At 44.8% G+C, this 26,525-nt stretch overlaps 1 protein-coding gene across 1 annotated transcript in view; it reads right to left on the bottom strand.

Annotated features, from left to right (window-relative positions):
- BCR (BCR, RhoGEF and GTPase activating protein) overlaps positions 1-26,525 on the bottom strand; it is a 105,360-nt gene that overhangs the window by 26,789 nt on the left and 52,046 nt on the right. The window contains exons 3-9 of the mRNA XM_026859547.1: positions 18,241-18,345; positions 17,537-17,722; positions 13,794-13,901; positions 11,997-12,057; positions 11,019-11,071; positions 10,539-10,679; positions 510-631 (exon numbers count right to left, since the gene is read on the bottom strand). Coding sequence (XP_026715348.1) covers positions 510-631; positions 10,539-10,679; positions 11,019-11,071; positions 11,997-12,057; positions 13,794-13,901; positions 17,537-17,722; positions 18,241-18,345 — 776 coding nt within the window. The remainder of the gene's footprint in view (positions 1-509; positions 632-10,538; positions 10,680-11,018; positions 11,072-11,996; positions 12,058-13,793; positions 13,902-17,536; positions 17,723-18,240; positions 18,346-26,525) is intronic.

Raw genomic sequence — 26,525 nt, 5'->3', positions numbered from 1 at the left:
CAAAGGTTTCTTCTCACTCATTTGTGAAAAACGGCAACAAAACTGTTTGTATAGCTGCACATAGTTTGATACACATTTGATCACATAGGTTGATACATAGCCTGTTTATTGTATCTTTGCCATTTTTCTGCAAAACTGTTAACTGGCTGTAGCTGCAGAGCCAGAATTAATAACCACAGTAACAAAAGAAAGTGAAGAATGTCACATATTAAAAGAAAGAGGAAGTGGAAAAATGAACGGCATTCGTCCAGAATAACAGCAGCTACAGCACATCCTATTTTCTTAGGAAAGCTCAGGGCAGGAGTGGGAGAAATTAACCTTTCCTAAGGGATCAGGACTTAGCTAAGGTTTCACATACTACCTTGCTGATCACTCCTTGTCTAACTACATCTTGTGGATTATGGTTACCCAGGTCTGGGGTATTCATAATTCAAGTAAAACTGCTGGCTGAACCCAGGATTCTGCTGAAGCCGAGGTGCAAAGCACACAGTCCAGAAGGAAAACCTCACCCTCCAATCTGCTTCTTGAGCTTGGCACACAGGAATAGATCGGTAAAAAGAAAGACATGACGTAGCTTGCGAGCCCCCTCAACCAGCTCCACCATGAAACTGTCCTTCAGCAGCTGCCGATGCTGGTGAAAAAAACAGAAAAAATGTTTTAGTGCAATATGAGCCCCAGATTTGGCACTCGGGCAACACATTTCTTAGACACGACTCCTACCAGAGCCAATTCAGTAAGTGAGGCTAATTCAGAAAAAGGCTATTAAATGTTCCTTGCTGTATGCTCTGCTCCCTGCTGCTGCCCTCTCTCCCGGGACAGAAATGGCCATGCATCTCCTTTATTATCTGGTTCTGAGTCAGACTTGAGGCTTCTCTCTATCACCCGTTTCTGAGCCCAAGCATGATTTTATTGTTGCCCAGCTTCTGTGTACTCAAGGGCCAGAATCACTAACAGCACATCATCCCCTCACAAACCAGCAGAGAGCAGCAAACACCAGTCTTCTCGGGAGCCACTTACCCAGACACTGAATTCAGCTTAAACTGCCCCACTGGGGAGAAGGAGCGAACACCTCCACCAACACTTCCACTCCCCATTCACCACAGCAGTTTGTCAACATCAACAGCCGAATGCCATTGCTGCTTCTTTATTACAAGTGCTGTTAGGGGATAATTCCTGAGCAAAATATGTATCTAGCAAACTTCTCAGTAGTCCCTTATCAGCCTGTGTTTAAATAGGACCATCTGGATATGCCCCCAACCTATGCCAATTTAAATCTCTTTTACATATAAATATAAATATTCCCCAAACCTAGAAGATGCGAAGAAGCTGCACAACCCTGATGCTTTTATTCCTGTTTCTAGTTCCAGGGAGCTTTACAACCCCCTAAGTAAGAGGAGCATGTTGGTAGGCAGAAGCATCTTTTTCCTAATTCCCTTATGGGGACTTCATAGTTGAAAGACAAAAAGGCTGGAGCATTGGCACAGAGACAGACAGCTGTGTGCTGCTACCAGTGACCAAGCCAGGAGTTTCAAGCCCTGTTCTACATTCAGGCCTTCTGCTCTGATGTCAGGATCAATGGCACTCTGAGTGCACATCTGGAGTAGACATCTCCCACTGATGTGCAAACAGAAGTCAGGGATCTCCAACTTCGGGAGAATTTTATTCCCACCAATATGTATTAACTGCCAGTGTTGCCTTGTTTCACAGCCAGTACAAGCAGGAACCATCAGCTTCTCCACACATGCTAAGGTACTTTTCCCTGACCTGTACTATTTCCTTCCTACTCCAGCTAAGGGGATGATCCCCTGGCACCAATGAGCCACACGCTACACATCCCATATATACCCAGACAGCATGTGGCTGGGGATAGGAGAGATCTGCCAGCGCTGTCCCGCACTAACCAATGCCTCCCCCTGCTCCCTCCCCGTCAGCCTTCTCCAGGTCCATGCTCAGGACTTGCCAGCACAACGCCCCCCCACCTTGCAGTGTCTCTGTGATCCCCACGCTGGGAAATGCATACATGAAAACTGTCCATTTCCAGGAGGCAGCTGGGCTCAGCTATGCAGCAGTATGCAACAGCAAAGCAGTTAACCTGAGCGAGGTCAGCACATCCAAACCAGAAACGATGCCTCAGTTTCTCAGGTTAGGACCCATGGGTTTTATTTGCTGCGTGACTTAACAAGCCCTGAACACATTTACTGCAGAGGGTGTGGGAGTGCAAACCCCCACGCTGCCTCTCCTTCCGCCTACCATCTTTTCCATCTTGGCTCTTCAAAATGGAAACAAACCACATCAGTCCTGAGCCCAGCAGGCATCATGGCAAAGAACACAAGGCAGAGAAATGCCCTTGCAGTCATAATTCTTGTTTCCACACTCTGTCCTACAGCACCCTAAACTTCCTGATACGGACTAAGAGTCTGTATTTTCCTGCGTGCAGCTGCATTAGCACCACAACTAGCTGTTAAAGCACACACAGGCTCAGCATCTCATCTTGGTGGTGCCTTCCATTACACAAAGGTCCTGGAAATCTGTGAGCAGCAGCAAAAGCTGCACCTTTCCTATAATGCCAGGAAGCAAGGCTGCTCCCTAGCAGACTGTTGCACCATCTCTGGGCAGGAGTCTGTGGAGATCTGGTATCCAGCAGTGATTGGGCTCATAAAGGCCTGTACATATGTTAATGTTTATTTTTAGGTGGGCGTGATCCTCCTGGCTTCTCCTCAGTGGTTTTGGAGAGAGCGCCTGCCTGCATTAACATCTCTGCTGCTGATGCACACTTCTGCATGCCTCCTCCTCCTGCTTGGCCAACAAACCCCAGGTACAAAACTAGAAACACTGAGCTTTAAAAGTAAATAAAAAGGAGGAGGTACGCTGTCAGTAGCAAACACACTCTCCACAGCTGCAAAGAATTTCATTAAGGAGCAATAATGAAGCAGGGAAAGATATTTTTTGAGCAAGCTGAAACTCTGATCTCAGGTTTCTAGATCTGATGCATATTAATTACACTGCAAATCAGCTCAGCTCCTCTGGGGCAATGAGAATAGCTGCTTGTTCCCAACTCAACCTCTGCTCATTGTTCGCAGGTGTAAAGATGTTCTCACAGCTCACTCATCTCTGCTACCCAGCAGGATGTGGCACTGTTCCTTCCCTACCTGGCAGGGACACAGCACGGTCCTGACCTGCCCTGTCTCCCTCTGCCAGGCGTTGGCAGTGTGTGAGATCAGCCAAGCCCCCAGCCCAGCACCCTACCAAGCGTTCCTAGCTGAAAAATACCCCAGGCTAGTCCAGAGCACAAACTCAGCAGCCCATCCTGGGAACGTGTCTCTGGTGGCAGATACAACATAGCCAGCAAGGTGTGTCTGCACAGAAATGGAGGGCACAGGCCCATGATTGCTGCTGGAGGACTGCGAAGGACTACTGCTCAGGCCTAGATCAGCCCCCTGGTTTTGGCACTATTCCAGTATCGTCACACAGACCAGAGCATTTCAAAGACCAGCATGTCCTCAAGTGCAGGGGAAGCCCACACAGAGGCACCACTGACTGCAGACCTTTGTGTCAGGCCTCCAAAAAGTAAGAAAAGAAGAGCCCATCGATATTCCCTGCAGCAAGGCTACAGACCTCCCCACATGGCCTGCCTCCTCCAACCAGGCCACACCTTCTCCTGCCTTCTGAAGCTGCACCTCACTTGCTGCTGCACAGTCCTGGGCTGTTACCTCCAAGCAGCCATGCTCTCTGTCCCACATCTCCCTAAAACCCAAGCAGAAAGCTCAGCTATACAATGCCAAAACAGGGGTGTGATTCAACAGCCTTCACCCTTCCCATCTGGGACTGAGGTACCACTCGTTTGCACTGAGTTTATTTTAGCTAGCACTCCTGGGTACAAAATACCCTGACTGACATGAGACACAGTGCTACCACGAGGCAGCAAAAAGTCTTTGGCAGCATGATCTCCCAGAAAGAGAGCTGGGTGGGAAGAAGACAAGGCCGTACTTCCTAAGCTTGACTGGAACAGAAGAGGTGAAGGGGATGAAAGCCAGTCAGTCACCCAGAGGAAACACTGGGCTTCCCAACCTTTCATTCTACATATCTCCTCACTCATGAGCTACCAAAGCAAAAGCAAAGAGGTATCTGGGGAGGAGAGGGCAAGAGAAAACATTTGTGTGTCAAGACTCTCCTAACAGGGGTGTGAAGCTTGATACTAGATCCAATTACCAGCTTCTCTTGGAAAACAGGACTTTTGTAAGGGCTGGGCACAACAGGCATGCCCCAGGCTGCTCAGCACCAGTGGAGCAGAGGAGGAGAACTTTCAGCAAGGGGTCACATCCTTTGCTGTAAATGATTCATCTTGCCGGGAGGGTTCAGCAGGTCAGAGGGAAACAATAAAAGGATTTCCCAACTGGCTTACCCGATCCCTGCCAAACCAGTGGTGAGGGAGCGCAGGGCACCTTCCTGGACCTCCCGACATGAGTCAACCCATCCCACCCCACGGTGGGGGAGGCAGCAGCCCCCTCAGACAGGACAGGCCGGTCAGATGCCTGTGCCACCTCAGCTCTGCAGGCCTTTGGGAACCAAAGCCCACTTTGGTCATCTCCTCCCACCCAGGCTCAGCAATAGCAATTCCTTTGGTGGCCTCCAACATAAGGTCCTTCGGCAGGGTGACCCTGCTGTACATGACATACAAGAGCCTATGTGTGGGAAACAATCTCTCCACCTTGTTTCCAAAGCTATGCTGTTTCCTAAGGTTACCAAAAGTGCTACAATACCCTGAAATTAGACATACACTAAAGAAACACTAAATAAGGTGTCCAGGAAAACATAAGCGTAAGATCAGAGTGGCAGCACAGTGGCAGAGTGACCCCCTCGCTTTCACAGACAGCCCCAGGACTGTCAGGTGTCCAGCACAGGAGCTCAGGCTCAGCTATAGAAAGATGTTCCAGGAGGCCCAGAGGAAAACTTCCTATTTTGTATCATAATGAGTGAATTAGGATTATCTTTAATCTCTCAAACAGGGCCTGGACTGACTGTTACTTTCAGTGGCTCTTGTAAAGCTCCTGTACCAGTGCGGTCTAAGTCCCACATCTCCTTTCTAGGCCCTGCTTTCCTTTGCATGTTTTCATCTGCTTCTCCCACCCACCTCAGTGCTCTGGACAAAAGAGCTCTCCCTGTACATCTTTCAGTGCTTGGATATCCTCTTTGGATTGTCTATTGCTGTCCTCCTCTTACCTCCTCTGCATCTCCCCCTCCTCTGCTACCAACCTCACGACTACCTGTATGCTCATCTATTCATCCTACAGTGTTTTTGTGCTGTTTGCATATGATAAATTCTGCTGCTGTCACGTACTGTTTAACACCAGGAAGCGTGGCCAGCTTGTCTGAGACACATTACAAAAAGTGGAATTTAAAAACCTACTTATGCAGAACCACAGCTGTACAAAAGGACGACTCCTCACTTGTGTGCCGAGGAAAGAGCTCATCCGATGTGGTGACAGCAGAGGCCTGCAGCGTGAGTGGGTGAGAGCCCTGGGAAGGACTGGAACATGTGTGATGCAGGAGGAGGAGGGTAAAAGCGGGAGATGGGTATTGGCATATGTCAGTGAGGAAGAGGTGGTTTGGCTTTCTACAGAGCGTAGGAAGAAAATTATTCCTTGTGTGTGTGTGCTGGTGTTGCAAGACCAGCATTGCAGAATAAAGGGATGCTCTGCTTAGGGAGCTAAACGGGCTGTTCTTTGAGCATCTTAATAGCCTTGCTTTTTTCTTTCCAAAGCTTTTGTCACCAGGAGCTCTCTGACTCCAGCTGTAAGGCAAGAGTGTGAAGCATCCAAAATAATTTTTGAGTGCTCTATTGCCAACAGAATCACAGAATTGTCTAGGTCGGAAAAGACCTTGAAGATCATCCAGTCCAACCATTAACCTCACACTGACAGATCCCAAGTCCCCCAGATCCCTCAGCACTGGGTCAACCCTGCTCTTAAACCCCTCCAGGGATGGGGACTCTATCACCTCCCTGGGCAGCCCATTCCAACGCCCAACAACCTCTTCTGGAAAGAAATGCTTCCTAATATCTAGTCTAAACCTCCTTCCCTGGCACAGCTTGAGGCCATTACCTCTTGTCCTATCACTTACTACTTGGTTACAGAGACTCATCCCCCCTCTCTGCACCCTCCTTTCAGGCAGCTGTAGGAAGCCATGAGGTCTCCCCTCAGCCTCCTCCAGACTAAACCCCCCCAGTTCCCTCAGCCGCTCCCCATCAGACCTGTGCTCCAGACCCTGCACCAGCTTTGTTGTCCTTCTCTGGACACGCTCAAGTCATTCAATGGCTTTTTTGTAGTGAGGGGCCCAAAACTGAACACAATAATCGAGGTGCAGCCTCACCAGTGCCAAGTACAGGGGTAAGATCCCTTCCCTGTCCCTGCTGGCCACGATATTGCTGATACAAGCCAGGATGCCATTGGCCTTCTTGGCCACCAACATCTGCCCAAGGCCTCCAGAAGCAGTAGGCACCAGGCCTCAAGCTGTGCATGGCTGCCTGTGTCTAAGCTTAGCTCACAGCTTTTCAAAGGCTTTAGTCTGCCCTTCTGCTCCCTTGCAAATACCCTCTGTCCTTTCCTTTCCCTAGCACACTTGGTCTCTACCAAGTTAAACGGGAGCCTAAGGCAATGATATCCAGTCCCTTGACTGCGAGTTTAAAACCACATTTATAAACACAGCAGAGCAGCTTGCCAAACAGCCTCTTCTCTCCAGGGCAAGGAAAAAGGTACACAGTAGTATAAGCTGATCCAGCATGTGACCTAGTGGGCTTGATCCCAGAAGGGACTGCCCATCAGCCTTCTTGTGTCTGGACTGGTGCTGATGAGACCAGACACTATGACACCCAGCCAGCAGAGTGACCCAAAACTCAAAGCGCCTTCATTTTTAGGCAGCTCCATTCCTCTACGGCACTGTGGGATCACACAAATACCAGTGTGAACACTTCAGAGAGGGTGGGACTGCATGGCCAGGGGCAAGGCAGAATGGCAGCCACTACCACTCCAGTTGGTCTGAACTGTATTGAAACAACATTCTGCAATGAACATTAGATGAGCAGTAGTCAAGAAAGGAACCACCATCTCCCAAACAAACTGTAATTTTTTTTCAGTTTCATTAATTCCTGGCTTTACAGGAACAGGCTGAATTGCTAAAAACACAAGCCTTTACTTCTGGCAGGGAAAGATGACACACGCTCTACAGTCATTGCATCCATTACAGTCATTGCATCCATTGCATTCATTGAAAAAAAACAAAGCCATGCAGTCCATATAGCTACTCTGTTAATAAGACTAGAAAAGTTCTTACTCCCTTCCTTCTGACACATAATATTGGCACATCCTTCACCTCAAAGCATTCATTTTCCTACTGGGAATGGTCCCTTGGGGAAGCAGAACCTTAAACAGATTTCCTGTTTAAGCCAAGAGGATAGAGGTGAAGAAGGATCAGAGTGAGCAAATAAGATTTCTGCTCTGTGGTCCTAAAGGATGGAAGATTCTACATCACTGATGTTCTGAGTCAGAAGGTACAGTGCTACTCAGACCCCTTTCCCACCGTGCATTTTTTTGGTTATTTAGAGGGTTGGCAAAGTAGATACCTTCAGACAATCCATCAGAAGTAAAAAAGTAAAACCACAAAAGTAGAAAGATGGGAAGAAAAGGAGGGAGAAAGAGAATGTGTCAGGATCAGGTTGAATGAAAACAGACCCAAAAGCCCAGATAAGCCCTCCTGGCTCCCCTGTGTTGCCACACTGAGGCTGGTGCTCTCCTGGCTCCTCCATACCACAGCCCTCAGCAAACCACAAAGCAGAGACTAGCTACAGTCAGCCTGGCAGGCAGCAAGGACCAAACGTTGTGTTCATGGGCTTAACCACCAATACTGCCTTCCCTGCTGTAGCCCCTTCTGTCCCTCTGGTTCCTTTGTTCCCATCTCCTTGCAATATCTGAAATACTCATTCAGCTCAGCAAATTAAACCAGGTCCACACATCACAGAATACTTTATATGCCTAAGTCTAGAATTAGAAAAAAGCCTACTGAGCCAAGCAGAACCAGAGGGCTGGTGTGCAGGAAGAACACCTGACATCACACAGGAAGCCAGGTCAGACTGAGCTGACACTCCTGGAGCAGGGAATCACCTTTTGCAAAAGGGAGGAATACTGTGCCGATGAGCCTGTACTCTCTCCTGACCTGCACTCCTCTCCTTAGCAGCCTGTCACTAGGGAGATTAACAACTGGCTGCTTTCCCCAGTTCAAAGCAATCCTGAAAAAAGAGAGCTGGAGCAAGAGGCTGGCAAAGGAGATTTGACTCCTCCCCACAACACATTCAAAGGGGAAAAATATTCCACATAAAAGGCAAGGACTGGGAAAAAAAGATAACTGAGATCAGCACCTAAGCAATACATGAGGGGAAAGGGCTGTTTTCCCTCCTTCCTTTCCACCAAGGAAATTTCAATGGGAGGAAGACAAATAATGAAAAAAGCCATCAAAGCAAGCTAGCGATTCATTAAAATAAAAAATGCATTATGCATTGAGAGCAGTCAATTATGAGATGCAAACTGCACACTGTCCTGTCACCCTAGGGGAAGCACAAGCAAGGCGAGTGGGAGGAAAGGATAAGTAGAAAAGGAAAGATTAACAGGCATAAACAAAACCCAGCTATGACCCCAAGCTGAGCAGCTTGTAGGAAGGAGCAGCCATCACTAACCCACACGGAGTAGCTGAGAGCAGAAGAGCAGACTTGTGTCTCTGGATTACTACACAGAGAGTGAACATACCTACTCTCTAGATACAGAGTGGTGTCAACTGGGGTATTACTGCTTTGAAAAAAAGTGGGATATTGGTGCCAAATGACTAAAGAAAGTATCTACCGTCAGATTCCCAAAGTGGAAGACAAACTCTAGGAAGCATCAGAAGTCAGTCCTTTTCTTCCCTGGGCTCAGTGCAAGCTGTATGCAGTAAGCAAGAGCACAGAGGGTTCCCAGTCCACCCCAGCACACTCACAGCCCCCCTCTCTGGGTATGTCCCCTTCTTTCCCTCCCCACATCATACATGGAGTCCCTGCAGGACCAGTGAGACTGTCAACAGGCCTGCTGACCCCAATCCTGGCAAGCCCCTGCTTCCTGCTTTCTAAGTTCTGACAAATACCCCACTCCAAGAAGAGATCATCAGGATCATCCTCCTGAGCCTGACCCGCAGTCTGGGCTCCAGCACGTCATTAGGATTCTGCATGACACTTTTCAAAGCCTGTATCCCTCACTGAGATGCTGACAGACAACTGGAGAACACAAAATGCTCCCTCCCCTGCGAGGGGGCATTCTAGCTTGAGATTTCTGCTATGACTCGATCAGCATCTGCTTTAATGAGGCCATCTACGACCACTGAGGCCCTGGTGACTGATGTCTGAGCTTCAACCTCCAATTGCTCAGCCCCTCCTTTTCTCAGCTGCAGGCTTCCTCAGTTGACAAAATGAGACAATGAGCAAGACTTGCAGGACAAAGTGCACCAAATTCCCAGTACTCTGGCTTCTAGTAAATCTCTGTCAGCTGAAAATCAGTTTAACAGCTAAAAGCAAACATGTTAACTGACAGGATTTGGGAATACATCATGAAGGTTCATGGTATCTTAATCTCCTGGGCTTTGTAAGAGATGTTTTTGCACAGGGTAATTTGGGTCACTTTTGATCAGCCAGTGTCTCTGGCATGCTGCCACAATTCCTCTTACATATATACTATCTGAGTTGCACCTCTCTTTTGTCCAATCTCCTACATCCTTCTCTCTCTCAATACTTCTGTCAGTCCTGGCCTTTCCTCATCAGGAAGGAATGAATTGCTTTCTAATGAAATTATGAAGCAGATGAATCAAGACCATTTTGCCACGCAGGACCTTTATTGTTGTGTACTTCTATGCCTTCCTTGCACAATATTCCATGCAGGCAAAGGTACTGCACATCTTGGAACTTTCTAGGTGTAGTCCAGCTCCTAGCAGAGCTGAGAAGAATTATATTACACCCTTAGGAGTCAATCACCTCCCTTAGCTTTCCCAACTCATTCCATCTGTTTTGCTTCCTAGTCCCATTTACAACATTCTTCTTTAGAAATGAGAATCCAAAAACTGAGTTTTATGGCAAGAATGAAGATTTCCGAAAACAGCTTTTCCTAATATTTTATGATTTCTGATGTTTCCTCACCTTTTTCTCCTCCCAGGCTTTCTGTTTGGTTTCAGTTTGCACGTAAAACACAAAACCATTTACTGCATAGCAATATGCATCATGGAAATTCTGTATGATTATAACAGTGCTAAGGACAAAACTCTAATCATACTTTTCCTCTGGGTTTCCAAACTGTTTTCTGAACAGAAAACAGAGAGGAGCTGTACCGCATCCTTTAGAGAACAAGGACACTGCATTAACTGTATCTTAGCAACAAACGAATTAATAGCATAACTTCCTAGTCTGCTCTACAGAAAAGGCACAACCGGTATTTAGAAACTGAGAACATAACGAAAGCAGGAAGACTCACCTCCCCCTTCTTTACAGTCATGGACTGCCGACGAGGAGTGATCTCTTCATTGATGCTGGAGAGGAAGTTCTGTGAGATCCGCAGAGCATCCTGCAGGAGTGGATGATCAGGGTGGCTCACTGGAGTGTGCTTGAGCAAATCCTGACAGCAGGAACACAAAGAACAGAACCATGAGCAGTGCTGGAAAGCAAAAGGGTCTGAGGGCCCCTAACTAGAGCTGTAGGACAAGAAGCTCCATCTTCTTTTTAGAGGTTACAGCAAGGCTTTATCTCTAGAGGAAGAAGATAATACCTAGCACTTCTTGGTAACACTACTGAAGAAGCAGCAGGGTCCTACCTATGGACTCTCTCCCCTTAGTGTAAAGGGAAGAGGCTCTTACGCTGCATGACAGGTTTATTTTTGCAGTCCTGCAGCTCCATGGAAAATTTGAAGGGTGAAGAAAATAGGAAAGGGACCTAAAATTGAAAACCAGATACTTACATGAAGGACAAGTGTGCTGCGAGTCACTCGATCCACTGGCTTGTATAATAGAGCTGTGAAGAAAAAAGTAACAGGAACATAAAGAGGAGGAACCTAAACAGAGCCCCTATAGAGCAACTTGTCCAACTGAACTGAATGTACAGGCACAGGTTTATTATCCAATGAGCTACTGGAAAATTCCCTTCTCTAAGGTTAATGTGCTGTACAGCCAATAAAACACACACGAACACACAGTGAAAATAAACACGCTCCTCGGCAAACAGATGCCCACTTGTGAGCACACCCTGCACCCAAGGGGATGAGAAGCACACAAGGCACAGAACAACTGCACACAGCATGGCACACCTCTGACAATTCCCTGGCAACCTGCCTGGTCCCACACGTCGGAACTGGGACTTGTAATCTTACAGTTGCCAAGTAGGTCCCTGAAAGGTTGGCGGGGCATCCCTCCTTCTGGAGTTCAGCATGATATGTAGTTTGCTTCCAAATCCTTACAACAGGACAAAACAGGAAGGGGATTGGCTTTTATATTAGCGAGCACAGAAGCTTCTTATAACATGGGTTGTCTTCTACTTATGTGCACAGAGACAAGCACCATGGAACCTGATCTTAACCAGGTTCTCTAGATGCTACCATAGGGCAAAAATCATGTAACAATAACTGCTAGCTAGGATTGTGTTTGTGCTATCACTGGGTAGCAGATGTTCTCTTAAAATCACAGCAGTCCTTTGGCTAGTCTGGTTTTGCCCAAAGGGACTGATGAGGTTTTAAAGCTAGGCAGGGGTCTTCCCCACACATGCATGCAGCTTACTATGCACAAGCTCTGCTACGTAGCAAAAGGGAACTGATTTCCCAGGTAGAGCCAGCAGAGACTCCATAACTTTCCAGCATTTAAAAAGAAAAAGGGAGAGCGAAGGTTTGGCAACAACCTCCACACAGTCCTGACAAACCACAGTCTCCTCTGCATGGATCACTCACTTTCCAAGGAATTTTTCGTCGTCTGATCTTTAGATTCCTTTGTGCTTCTAGCCTTTAGATTCTAAAAGAAAAAGAAAACCCACGTAGCAGATGGTCAATCACCTTGAAATATCACACGGGAATGCAAGAGACTACCTGCTCCTCCAAGGGAGGGCCTAAGTGTGAATGGAAGACAGCCCTATCACAGTCCAAGTCAGTGATGGAAAAATGCGCTTTCCTTCTTGGTAAATCCAACACTGCCATGTCACAGGCACCCACAGATCTCAAATACTAAGCAATTTTCTTAGGAGTACGTGTCAATAAAGATGCAGCAAAGCAGGGAACCACCTATAGAGACAGGGATGGTGGAAATTTTAAACCACCTGCAGGAGAAAGTCATGTCTGTAGGGATGCAGTCATTGTCACAGCACATATACACCACCAATAAATAAAGTACAGGACTGGGATTCAGTACCCACAGGTTATAATTCCTTGTACCTGTACTCAGAGCTGGGTGACCTTGTCCCAGTCAGCTCTCATGGCAGAAGAGGAACAGTGCCTGTGACTTATATTTGCACACGGACTGTGAAGCCACATGTGTTAATGTGCTGAGCTCTGAAATCCTCCCCAGGACACAAATCCAAAAATATCATCACCATCATTCCAAATACAGTAGATACTAGCATGATTTCAGAATTATCCTTCAGAAAACAGCAAAACAGAGGGATAACATTTGCAAAAAGCCCAGGACCCTGGGGCCTTAATCTCAATTCTGTCTTCTAGGGACTACCATAATACTATCTATACATATTATTATTAATAAATGGGGAAGTTCACAGAATGTATTTTAGTACTGAAAGAAAAGTAAGCACAGGGAATGCTATTTTACTAATGAGCTGACACCACTAGAGCACAGAAGTGGTCAGGCAAAGGACCAGAACCTAATGGAAATCCTCAGGATAGGAGAGAAAGAAGACATTTGCACTCTGATGAGTGCTTCCCTCATTTCACAGAGGGAACATGTTTTATTTTACCTCTTTATCATAAAAATCTAAAGGGACATGTAATATTGAATGTACTCAGGAGTTTTTTCAGAGCAATAAACTCATAGTATTATTCAGCGCTGATTATTTATCTGTTTATTTTTACGAACACACATATGAAGTTCGTGTTTTCTTGGCAACTGAGTTCTTCAAGATATAATCACCACAATACAAAGAGTCAATGAAACCATACACTGCAGGCAAATCTGGTGGCCTGGGAAGCCTGAAAAAGTATTAAAAATGCTTTGACACAAGGTACTCCTCTTAAAGAGAGGAAATCAGAGCAGTCCAGTGAATAATATTATAGATTATGGTTGACACACTTGCCTTTATTAAATAGAGAGCTACTCTCTCCTCCACTCCATGCCAGTGAAGCCTGCAATTCCACTGACAGCCATAATGCAAGCCATTAAGGGTGGCTTTTTACATCACAGTCAGCATCATCATTAGGAGGATAAATATCTGAGGAACTCAAACACAGCTTTCCCTTCTAGAAATGCATGAAGGTGGCATAGAGCTGAGAAGTTCAAAGCAATGACAGTTTTTACAAGATTCCCTGGGTAAGGACAGCACATAAAGGCTATTTGTGTGATAACCTCTATTAGCCCAAAGTATAAATTGCTGTAAGAGTATGAACTGAAGCAGCGAGTCTACAGGAGCTCACAACTCCTCCAGAAGTCAGGGCTGCTAAGATACTTGGAGGATAGACAGGAGTGACATCGTAGGGTATTAGTCAGATCCAGATGGCTCGTGTGTCTGCATACCATGACATTACCTCAGAGATTTCAGCAAACTGAGCATTGGCTTGGCAGCATTTCTCTGCTGTCTCCATAGCAACTTCATAGTTATCCACAAAGGCCCGGTACACTCCCAGCTGGCTGGCCTGCAGGAAGCAAAACAAAATAAAATAAATGCTGAGGAAGACGACAGTTTGGGATGGCCAGTCTCAGTATCTAATGATCAGGTCATGTTCCTTCATGCCAAAGAATCACAGGGAATGCTGAGCTGGCCCAGAAAGACATCTCTGACCTGTCAACCTTGCTTAACCAGCACAGGTGCTCCCATGCACCCCGTTCCATCTATGCTGAACAAGTTCACTTGTGAAGGATGTGGAAGCCTGTGAGAATGACACATCCTTATTACTGCCATATATTTTTCCCTTCTGAACTGCCAGATTAGTATCTATTAATATTTTAGCTCATTGATGTAACTGGAGCTGCTGGTTATTTGCCACAAAATATGAATCAGACAGGAATGATTCAGCCCAACAGCACAAATGTGACCCCAGAAAGCTACTCGTTGGCTTTTGCATTATGGACACACTAGATCAAACCCAGATACTAACCCATATCTGCATTAGTGAACATCATTAGAAGGGCAGTAGAGTACTGAAAATACAGAAGAGTGATCCAGAGCACAATCTCTTTGGAAGGCAGTGACTGCAGCACTACATGACAGAAAATGGTAGTTTTTCCAGCATAAAGAATATGTAATTGGTCCAGAAGAAGATGGAACAGGCCTCAGAATGCAGTAACAAGCTATTAATTATCACCGAGTCTTAGCACTGATCCCGCTTACTGACTTAGGAATTGCAGCCATATTCATGCCAGAGAACATAAGATCCGGCCTGGGAAATCCCTGGGTGGCTTCCAAGCTTGTCTGGATTGCAGAGCTGGTTTTGTGTTGCAGAGCTGCACACACTGTGCTGGGAACACGGCGGCAGCTCGGACGTGCTGCAAGTGCATGGTCAGAGGGAGCCAACAGGTGGAGTGCTCTAAAAGGCTCCACTGAAGAGAAGGTTGTTACCAGAAGAGCTTGCACTTACCTCTATTTCTGCAACTTCCCTGACACTTCTGCCCAAGACATTCAGCAGGCAGAGCAGTTAACTTCCCCCCGACAGTGCTCTTTTCCTCTCCTGCTCTTATAACCATTGTGTTCCCCATTCTCTATGGAGCTTTGCGCAAGAGACGATGGAAGAGAAAAAGCCACTCTCAGGAGAACATTCCCTGCACAAATTTCTTAAGCTAACAGAGGCTAAGAAACAGCAAGCAATTCCCTAGGGCACATTTTACTGAAAGATTAGGAACCAATCTCAACTCTCATACAAAATAATACAGTTATGACTGAAGCTGAAGGAAAATGCGCTTGCTTAATTCCAGGGATGACCTGGTCCCAGCACTGTGGAGAGAAGAAAATCTGTATTTGCCACTGGGGCACAATTCTGTGAAGAAGCTGCTGTCAGAATTACTGATCTTGTGCAGGTCTTATGACGTTTGGGTTTGGGTGATGTCAATTAACATGGCAGAACTTTAAAGTTTCTCTATTCCTGTGTGGCTCTTTCATTTCCTGCTACTCCTGAACAGTCTTTCTAAGCTTTCATTTTCCTCCTCTAAACGTGCCATCATGAAAGCATCTTTTTCATTAAAAGCTGAACTTCCTATCAAAGCAATAATGCTCACACAGTTTTCATGCTGGTCTAAGATTTTCTTTTTCAATTAAAAAGAACACACTAAAAATTAAACAAGCTTTGGTAGAAATAACTGGCTTTTGGTTAAATTTTTTTCCATTCCTGAAAATTATTTCTTATTTCTAAAATCAGTTCTACAGAGTTTCTAGTTATAAGAAATATGTACAAAATACTCCCCAAAAATGAGAAACATATTTCTCTCCCACATGCCTAACATCTTTTTTTCTTTTTCTTAGTTTCAACAGGAAAAAGGTGGAATAACAGTCACTGATGTTGCAAATGGATCATACCTTGTGCCAGACCACATGAAACTGTAAAACTCCTCGCATGCACTATCTATAACTTCAATCTACAGTGCTTTGTTTTGTATTATATTGTATTAAAGAAAATTAATGTCCCCAGGGACCTCAGGATAGTAACAAGGATTCCAGTTGTTTATCATCAGATTGCATGACATGACCACAAGCAAACAGTCTGCTCCAAAAGATTTGATGTACATCCTGTATAGATGTCTTGCAATGCCTGATGTTCTCATCTAGCTGCTTCCCATGGCCTGCCAGGAATTATTAGCTTTATCTCATCCAGCAAAGAGTTTGCAATTCCCACTGATACTGTACCAAAGCCCCAGAAACTGGAACATCTAAGATAGCTCAAAGCTTCCCGCGCTAGGGCAATTTGCTCCTTTGCTTCCAATACTAATCCAACAAAATCAATGATTCTGTCACAAATGCAGAAAAAATCAGGGAAATAAAAACAGAGTGCCAGAAGGGCTTAACTCTTGCACCTGTGATCACCATCAGCAAGAAATGGTCTTAAACAAAGGCCTAAGTAGCTGTACAGCAAATCAAAGCTTGCTCGACCGACAATAGTGGTAAAGAATATATTCAGGTCTTCTACTAGCTAGTGCTCTCTCCATTCCTGCACTACACTTTCAATGCAGTTTTCCACTTTCAGCAGCCTTCTGTATATTTGATTCAGCAACTAGCAGCAGGTGGTTTTGTCTTCTTAAACCAGTTGCTCAAATTGCATACCATGAACTACTCACCAAGGCACCAACTTGACCCCTCCTGGCTAAAACATGCTGGCAGCGAAAAGCAGATTTCCATATTTTGATCTTGAGCTGCTGGCACGCGTGGAAAACATCATCTTCCAGGCCCATCTCCTCCTGCTCCATAGGGGATGGGGCTGGTGCTGGGCTACACAGCTGCTAACAATTGAGTGACCCTAGTAAAGCGCACTCCCCATCCAATAAACCCCTCACAGGAATGTCACTCCTACCCTGAGAATCAGAGGCACCTCAGGAATGCAGAGATTCTTTTATTTTCTAAAAAGGAAAAAACAGCTCCTTTAATCCCCTGCTCTCTGCACATGCTATGGGAGAGGCTAAAGGGGCCAAAGGAATCTCCTAGAATGCAAACAATTTGTCATCTGGCTCAAACTCAGCAATATTAATTCAGCCTCAGGAATATGCTGTATATGTCTTCGTCCTATTCTGCACTCAGAGAATTTTGTTGAGGTTGCTTGGAGGATTCTCAGCAGCAGGGTGACTGCATCAGCATAGCAGCAAGGGGAATATCAAGGCCAGGATGGTGGTAGAAAAGCAAAGCCAAAGGTGATGACCATAAAACAGAGGAAACTGGCACAAGATAGAGCAAAGCACCACAGAGAGAAGTAAGCATGTGTGGGGGAGTGCAGCAATAATGAGAAACACTTCGCTGTTGGTGTTAAAAAGTATGCTTTTTAACACTGCCATTCTCCTGTCTTCCTCTAAAGCAAATGGTTTGAGGACACTGCAGACACCCTGGAGATTTGACATTTCTGCAAAACTGTATTTGTATCAGTAGCATAGCTTGCTGGAGTCTTTAATGAAAGGCAATGACACAGCCGCTTTTGCTGTAGGCCCTTCACTGCTGTGGCAAAGCTAAAAGCCTCTCAGCTAACCCAGCTATGGGCTTCCATCCCTTCGGTGTAAGCACAGTCACCAAAGAGAACCGTACCAGCACCTGTGAGATGGAGTGAGAGGTAAAATCTGGTGATGGCAGCTGACTCACCAACTTTTGGAAGAGGTCCCCCACACGTTGCTGGTGGCTCCACTGCTGCACTCGGGGAAAGAGTCCATCATAGAATTCTTTGTGGATCTCATAGAGCTCAGGCACTTTGAAGAATATTGTCTCAATCTGCTGACTAGTCAGCACAGGCTGAGAGGTGGTGGCAGCTGCTTTCAAAGGCTTCATAGGCTGAAATGAGGAAAGAAGGAAATCGTTATCATGCAAACCAAGTACAATCACCCTTGCCACATTACAACACATCCCTCCAGAGAGTTGTTTTTCATCCTATTCATAAGTGATATTTGCATTGATACAATTTCTGAAAGCTAGACAGTAACAAGTTCTCTCTTGGGGATCAGTCACCCCTGGTAGGTGGATTTTCCCAGGATATTAATGGTGTGATTAAAATCCCTTTACACTCCATTTCCTTAATGCCTGTCCAACTGTACAGCAATGTGTCTAATAATTAACACAAGATACTGAAACACAGAGCTCCTGGATACTACCACACTAATAATTCCCTGGTTGTGCCATATCCAGTCCTTTCTTTAAGCTTCTCTTTCTCTATTGCAGAAGAGGAGTAACAGCTATACTTTGCACACCACAACTTACAACCCATGGTACATGAAGTTCTGGGAAACTGGATGGAAGAAGCACTGAAAACTCAAGCACCAGTGTTTGAAATGGTTTCTGCCAACAGTGCTTACCAGCAGCAGAGCCTCCAGGTGGCTCAGGTAGGTTTCCTCACTGGCTAGGATTCCTGACAGGACCCATTTTCTCATCTCCAGGCCTTTCTCCAAGTCTGGCTCACTCTACAAAGAAGTTAATGAGAAAAAAGAAAAAGAAAAAAAGAAAAAACAAAGAAGGAAAGAGAGGGAGGGTGGAGGGACAAAAAAAAAAAAAAAAAAAAAAAAGAGTAAAAGATATCATTCACCTGAACACCACATATTTGGTTTTTTGGTTTACTTTCAGACTACAAAACCCCACCTGTTCTCAGTATTCTGTTTCTAGAAATATACAAACACAAAACATTAAAGATATTTTTATTTATCAGCAATCGATGTCATGTAGATTATTTACAGGTGTTAGTTAGCTTTAGTCATCCAACTCTGGTGCCTCAATTAGGTGATCAAACTTCTTCATAAAATTCAAAACACACAACATAAAACTCAAAATCTATCCACCTAAACAAAGCTTAGGGACCCTTGGTTATGTGAATTCACTCCCTCCTCCCACGAGAGTTCTCTATGATCTTACTCCAAAGCCATATTTCTCTGTGCAGACAGGATCACTTCCCCTGTATCTACACAGATGCGCATGAATATACAGCAGTAACAGCCTGACATTACTGTTAAGATGGCTGTTCTTTCTCCCACTCTCTACTGTTCCCTAAATTATTTTTCAGTGCCAGCTAGCACAATGTCTATTTTTAGTTAGAGGATGGAATAATCAGCACTGCTTGGAACACACATGCTGATTTTCTTATTGGGATTCCATGAAGGAGTTCTTAACCAAAATAACTGAAGAAAGAAAGAAAGAAAAAATACATTCATGGGCAAATGTACACATCAAGGGAAGACTAACATCAAGTATTAAGAGAAGCAGTAATCCCCTCTGTTGAATTTCATTTATCCTTCCTCTCAAAACTGTTACCTGAAAAGTGTTTAACCTGATAAAGTAAAACTAAGTACTTCCATAAACTCTGAAAAAAAATATGGCCAAAGAAGGCTATAAATAATGAGAATCACCCCCCTTTTACAGAATCTTCTTTTCAGTTCTTTTTATTTCTGTCATTCACAAAAATGGCTTCTTAGAATTCTTGCAACCTTCTTACGTTGTTAAATGTCTCTAAGAATAGAGTCAGTAGTTGGCTCGGAAAGGGTAGGTACTTTTCAAGGGCTTTGGGTAGGTTGTCCGGGGCTCCATCCCACTCCTCTTAATATCCAGAAGAATCTTCAGCTATTGATTTCAGCGGCAGGAGGATCAGGAAACATAGCAGTATGCTCCACCCTACTGACTGAACATAAAGCCCTATAGCTGACAAAAAAGTGCCTTTTAATTTAGGGTCCTATGCTTTGAACCCTGCAGATATATATAAGGTTCATTATGAAGAGAAGGTATATTGGCCATAGGTAAGCTTACAGTAACTATCACATTCTGAGTGTGACTGTGAGCCTACGCACCGCATGAAGAAAGAAACTGATCCTCACGCTCCCAGATATTTCTGGATTCAGTCTCATCAATAACCATCCTGATTTTTGAATGCTTTCATTAAATTTCCCAAGCTACTTTCTAGGCTAAAAGACCTTGCAGCAACTCCTTTATAAAAATTTTGTGAGGTGTCAAATCACCTCCTAAATAAAAGTGGCAGACAGAAGCTGTTCTAAGGAAATGAATACAATTTACACACACGTCAGGTAGTGCATGGAAAGAAGAACTTGTCTTTGCATCCCACCCTTCAGTGAGGTTCAGTAAGAACCACAGTGCCTTTTAAAATCTTGAAAGGGCATTTCAAAGAAGCTAGGGATTTGTAATTCAGCAGTCGTGTTCAGAAGATTTCAGAAAAACACCAGTGACAAACTACATGGTGAAACGAATGCTGCGACAGATTCTGTGCATTTACAGAGCACCCCGCCTGTTACAGCTCCAACAGAAATGTGCAACAACTGCATGATCATTCCTCATGATTGTTCTGTTAGTAGTCCCTGGGTGTCCACCTCACGGACCATTTTATAAGGCATGGTACATACATGTAACAAAGACAGACAACCCCAAGATTTTTAACAAAGATCGTCTTCATCTGAAGAGGCTGGGATGTAGCAGCACTGGTGCAAGAAAACCACAATACCTCCGGGTTTCCAAAGATTTTTTTACAACACTTACAAAAGAAAAATGCAGCATCACAAAGAAGCATTGAGAAAAACTAACAGTGCTCCAAAGTCCCCACTGCTGAGGATGAGGTAACTGGTCAATATTGACACAGCACTATCATTATCTTTAGCAGGTTCTCTTGGAAGAGGTGAGGATTTAAAAACCAGCTGGGTATGTTTGTAACATCTGTAAAGAGCAGTACACAACAACAAGTTATTCAAATGGTTCAAACTTCCCCATCATGACGGTGGCACAACAGTTTTCCTTATAGCACTGAGAACAGTTTTCCTCTTCACAAATAAAAGCTCTAATTTACAAGCCAGTTCTTGCTGGGCACCGTCAGCTGACAGAGAAAGCATTTTCTGCCCGAATGTTAATTTCCTCTCTTTAAAAGAGATGTGCTTTCAGAGAGACAAACATCTCCCAGGACACACTAGAGGCCTTCCTTCCGGGCCATTACCACAAGGTCACTTTGCAAAGTCCACAGTATTGTCCTCATCCTTTTTAAGAGGAACATTTTCCAAGCGTGATGCTTGCAAAACTCCAGCCTCGGATGCAGCCAGACAGGGCAGGGCCTGGCTGCTTTAAGCTACAGTACGAAACCCCTCAGGGGAGTTTATCCAACAATCATATAGCACATTAAAAGGTTTCCAATGCGGTACCTCAAATTTACATACAGATTCCTCATATGTGAAAAGATGATCTCCTGCTGCGCCAGGGATCAATACGGCACCACGGCGCTGCTGTCTGCATTGTGCTGCCACTCTCTATTCCCTCCTGAGAGGCAGCGCCCTGACAAGAGTTTCCTGCTGAGGGAGACCTTGTCTGACACTGTCATCTGGGGCTGCACTGCGCAGCAGCCCTTGCTGCTAGAGGAACATCTGGAAAACAGCCCCTGTGCTTCTTCAGCCTCAGGGTGCTTTTTAAGTTACACTTGTTATGAAATGTACTCCAGGACTGAGAAATTCACTGGGAGCTGGTGTCAACATCAGGAAGAAGAGGAGCAAGTTTATTATTTGGTATTACAACATTCTCTAAGTGAGGAATTTGGAACAGGCTCACCTGCTCACCCAAAACAAGAGAGAGCAATTAGCAGGCAGAGATAGTGCGAGACTGTCCTTCCACTCTCCCCTTACAGCATGCCAAGATGTGATGCACCCAGTACCCAAGGGCATTTTCTGCCTTGCCCATATCTGACAAAAAAGGGAAACAAAGAGCAATGCTGTGACCACAACAGCCTCACTGAGTGCTCCGTTTCTGCACTCCAGGCAGAAGGGCAGTTAAGAGAGGGAACATCCTGGGCATAGGTATCAAGTTCCCCACCAGATCAGGGAGACCTCCCAAGGCTAAGGACTCCTTTCCCCTACCCTGGCAAGAAGGAAGCAGTCAGAAATCTTTAAGCTGCTTGTGGCAAGGGAAGGACCTGGCACCGCATCTATCAGACCACATTAGCTAGGGCAAAATACACCTATTTATTAACCGAATCGCAGATGGGATGTTCCCTGCAGGATGTGGAGGCAGGCTGTACTGGCAAACTCTAACCATCTGAGCAGGGAGTGCCAGGTGGTCAGCAGTCCATCCCATGCTTCCTACCCAGCTTAGTCAGTCCAGTTTTTACCTGTACAAGTCCGACTAGTATTTCATGTTCTGACTCTGTCCCTACCTCTTTGATGCCAGCATCCATTTCTAGCCTTTCTCTACTGCCCTCCCATCTTTTGGCTACCTCTCTACCCACACGTTTCAGAATAAATCTGTCTTACAAGACTATTACAGGGCAGCAGCCCGACCGTTCTTGTCTGTCTGCCATGGGAGCTGGGAGGACCCAACACCCAGCCAGCTCTGAACAAGCAAGAAACCAGTGCTTTGCTCCCACTCCTCATGAACTACATTTTAAAAAAAGAAAAAAAAACCACAACAAAACACTAAAACCACCCCCACTCCCCACCTTCCCCTCCCCAAAAAACCCACAAAAAACCCACATGAAGATAGAAAGCAGTATAAAGGAAGTTCCACAGATAACTCATGCCTATAAGGTTCTGGTGTTTTCCTCTCAACTGGGTGGTGCTTCTTGCTATTTCAAAGATTGAAAACTGAAAGATTGAGTCACAGTCATAAGTGCAATCTTTCGACCTGAACCGAGGCCAGAGTGGTTAGAAGCACTGAAGATATTAGAGAGTGTGCATACACTGGCCCTGAGCCATGGCTGTTTTGAATGTGTTTACAGCTTGTCAGCCTAAGTACTTCAGTTTACTAACCAGGTTGGCACTGCATGTTCTATTCAAGTACTGCAAGCCTGAGATTCACCAGCTCCAAGGACTAGACAGATTCAGCCTCTTCCTAACTCTGTTTAAAGAACTTGGGGCTTTCTGGTTGTTTAAATTAACAGCAATAATTGTTTTCTTGCAAATGTTAGAACGTGGATTAAGAATCTAGAAACCACAACATAAGATTTTGCAAAGGGGTTGCTGCCAGCTCAGCTCTGTAAAGGGAATCAGTGATTTAAAGTGGGCGTATAAAAGGCACTTTAACTCTCAGACCTTCCTTTGGTACAACGTGTTCATATGCTGTGCAATGAATGTGTTCAAAGGAGAGGTTTCCCCGTAAGGACAGCAAAGAATCTCACAGAGAAGCTGACAGCCTGCAAAAAACATTCATTTCAATTTTTAAAGTGTAAATATCTCTGAAAGCTTCTGCTAAACAGGCTGGTGGTGTCTCATTGTCTTGGTGATATTAAACAGGGCAATTCTGTAATCAAGCCAATCATGCTCCATGCAGGGAGGGGAAGGAGCAGGGATAGGAGCCAACATTATTTATAACATCAGTATTGGTGTGCCAGCTCTCCTCAGGGAGGGCTGTACATCCAGGCAGAGCCCTTAAGGAGCACAGAGTTGGAGAATAAAAAAAAAAAAAGTTGCATCTATTGGGGGTGGTGAGGGGAAAGTGACAGTAAAACAAAACAAATAAACAAAACAGAATACTGAGAGGAAGAAAAGAGGATTTGAAAATGCTAGAGAGGGAAGGACACGCTAGCAACGGTAGTACCAAGCAGAGCAGTAATCCCATTTACTGATGTAGCTTCAAAGGTCAGCTTTTCTGGACCCCCTCGGGACCAAGCTATGAGAAATGTCCACAACCCGCTCTGCCACAGCTCTGTTTTTCGCATAGCTGGCAGATAGTGAGAACAAAAGAATCCGGCCTGAGGACTGGCAATGGCTGCCAATGCAGCGCCAACCATCTCAAGAGAAATTCTACCTAGAAATCTCCTAAGCACCAGCCAATTTCCCCTCCAAACAGAACATAAAGAGTTAATCACTCAGCTTTAGCACTCCTGCCTCCCTGGGTGTGATATACACAATTGGAGAGATCTATTTTGGAAAAAAACTCATCTTCTAAACTCTAAAGAAATTACTTCCCCTCATTTGTTGGGGGGTGGAACCAGCTTTGCCTTTCCACTGGCTGCACCCACCTCCACAGAGCCCCACATGTCCTTGAACCTGGCTTTGCAGATCTTAAAGGCCTTTCTTATTTCTACTCTTCCCATGGCTGTAATCTCTCCCCACGTGAGTAGCAGCAATAGGATCATGATGACTGAAGCTTCTCATCCTCTCTCAATCTCTGTCGCCTCCAAGCCCCAAGCTACCCACTTCAAAACTCTTGGCAATAACTATTCTCTAGCGAAGGGTGTCAGTCACTAACTTTCCAGCTGTCCCAACACTTTCTGGTGGCCCCAAGAATACTGTAGCAAGCTCTCCCTTTGTCCTCTAACTTGATCCAGGTATCTTCTCCACCTTTCACCCTAGCTGTGTATGGGAAAGACAGACACATTCTCCCCCTTTCTGGGAGTATATTATCACTACCAATTACACCTACTGTCTGACACCTGGAGCTACCAGTGCTGTCTTATTTGGCAAACTTTTGGGCTGACATTTTCCAAGACAGGTTTCCAGAATTTTTGGAGAGTTCAATCACAACAGTTCAACTGTTACAGAAAGCAATGTTCAGGAAAATTAAATCACTTCTCAAGTTAAATAAACAAACAGCTTAAGCATTAGTGGAACCTATTTCTCCTTTTTCCTCTTTCCCCTGTAATCTTGCTTCAGAGCAACAAAGTTTGGCAAAAGCACTGGCTTTATGCCAGGACATGCATCAGCAGCTCAGCATGAGATTCTGGAAGAGCCAGAAGAGGGGGTATGACCTAGCTTGCTCAATGCAAACATTTGTTAAGGCTTCCTTACCACAAAAATGACAAGTCGGGGGAGGTTGAGATCCACACTACAAACACCCATGTTGATTATGTCCTCTCTGGGTCACAGACAAAATGATTACTGTGCACCTCTTGTCACCCTCCTTGGATAGCAACAGATGTTTGTGCAATGGACACACAGGAGGTAGAATAAGAGAAGAGGTGGCTGACGTGGTACAGTTTGGAGGCAGACCAGCCAGTGTCTTTTAGTCTGCTGATACAGGTGGTAGGGAGGATTGGAAAACAGATGCTAAATGGCAAGGTGTAGAACACCATAAACCTTCTCTAAGTCCATTGCAGCCCTCACTTCCTGGAACACAGACATGAGGTGCTGAGAGGGTCACCCTACACACTGAGGGAACAACATGAAGCCACTCCACAAGTAGTCCAGGTCGTATTCCTTTGTTCTCTTTTAGAAGGAGATGCTGCTTTTGCTACTCTGAACTTTCACTGTGGTTGCCGGGCAGACCAGATGAAATCCTGATGCACTATCCAACCAAAAGTTATAGCTGCTATAAGGACATGGAAGCACTTAGTCAAACACTTGCCTGAAAATACAAAGCCCAGAGCAAGATCACAAAATAAGTCAAAGCAAAATGCCCTCAATATCCAGACAGCAACAGCCCAGTCTCCAAGAGAAAGGCTGGTCTTGTGGATAAGGCAGATGAATATCACACCAGAATGCTGCTGTGTCTGTGTAATGCTAAGAAAATTAATTAATAAAATTACATCTGAAAAAAAAAAAATCATTGTTTGTAACGTTTTCCATTTTCTGGGTGCCTGACTGGAGTGTTAACTCTTAGTTGCAAGTGAAATTAAAGGGATTTTACCTTAATGTGAAGAAAACTGCTTTAGAAATCAGAACCTGTTTTTGCAGAACATTATGCATCTCGCATTAACCATGTAAAATTAACAGATGCTTTTCCTATAATCTGTCTGCCTTGATTACCTGTGGTTGGTGAACATACCATTCTCTTATCTCACAGGAACATTGCAAGGATAATTAAGACCTGTGCAGCATTCCAACTGTGTTTGGAGTTAATGGTCATGCCAAAAGGAGATGAGTATTTCTGTACTCCAAGCAGAGTTGGTACAGTGTCCTGTAAATGAGGTGTATACATAGATCTAGATATAAAATATTGAGTTCAGTAAATATCATTCACTATATACACTGAATAATGTAGGACCCCATAGAAAAAATAGGACATGACTCTGTAATTGAAAGTTATCATACAGATTTAAGAAAAGGCAATAGGCCCAAGGAAAGGCTGAATAACTATAGTAATTTCTTAACTTCTGAATGACTTCACGATCTTAATGTTTTGACACAGTGCACGTGTTGTTACATGCAGGTAACGGTTGATTTCTAGACTCTGGTCAAAGACAATCTAAAATTTTCAGAAGTAATTGCAGGCACCTAAGAAATAAAACGGCAAGGAAACAACTATAAAAGCAAACACATGTAAACAAAAATGTTTTCTGCTTATCAAGAGTGGTGAAAAAGAAAATAGAAAAGACATACATCCTGGCATTTCTGGTCCAACACATTTTATGTGCTTGGCTCAGCACAGTGTGTTTGACACGTAATTTTGTTACTGATGTCTTCTCCACTACAGCTGAAAACATAACTATAAAAGCCATCTAACAGCTCGCAATGACAGAGACTTTAACATGTTTGGGAAATACTGCAACCTTCTTGTCATAGACAGTCCTTCATGAGCTGCATTGTCATTTGTGGACTAATTACAGACAGGCTCAACTAAAGTGGTTGAGGTTCACGATTAAAAGTCTAATCTGTATCAGGACACTTCTTTCTTTTGGAAGCCAAAACCCATCTTTTTATAGACAGAGAGAAGAAAGCAGTCATTTATGTTAAAA

Source organism: Athene cunicularia (assembly GCF_003259725.1).
Source record: "Athene cunicularia isolate RWA chromosome 15 unlocalized genomic scaffold, athCun1 chr15_part1, whole genome shotgun sequence".
NCBI lineage: Eukaryota > Metazoa > Chordata > Aves > Strigiformes > Strigidae > Athene > Athene cunicularia.
Note: the sequence above shows the minus strand (reverse complement) of the source record. Positions and strands in the feature narration are given on the sequence as shown.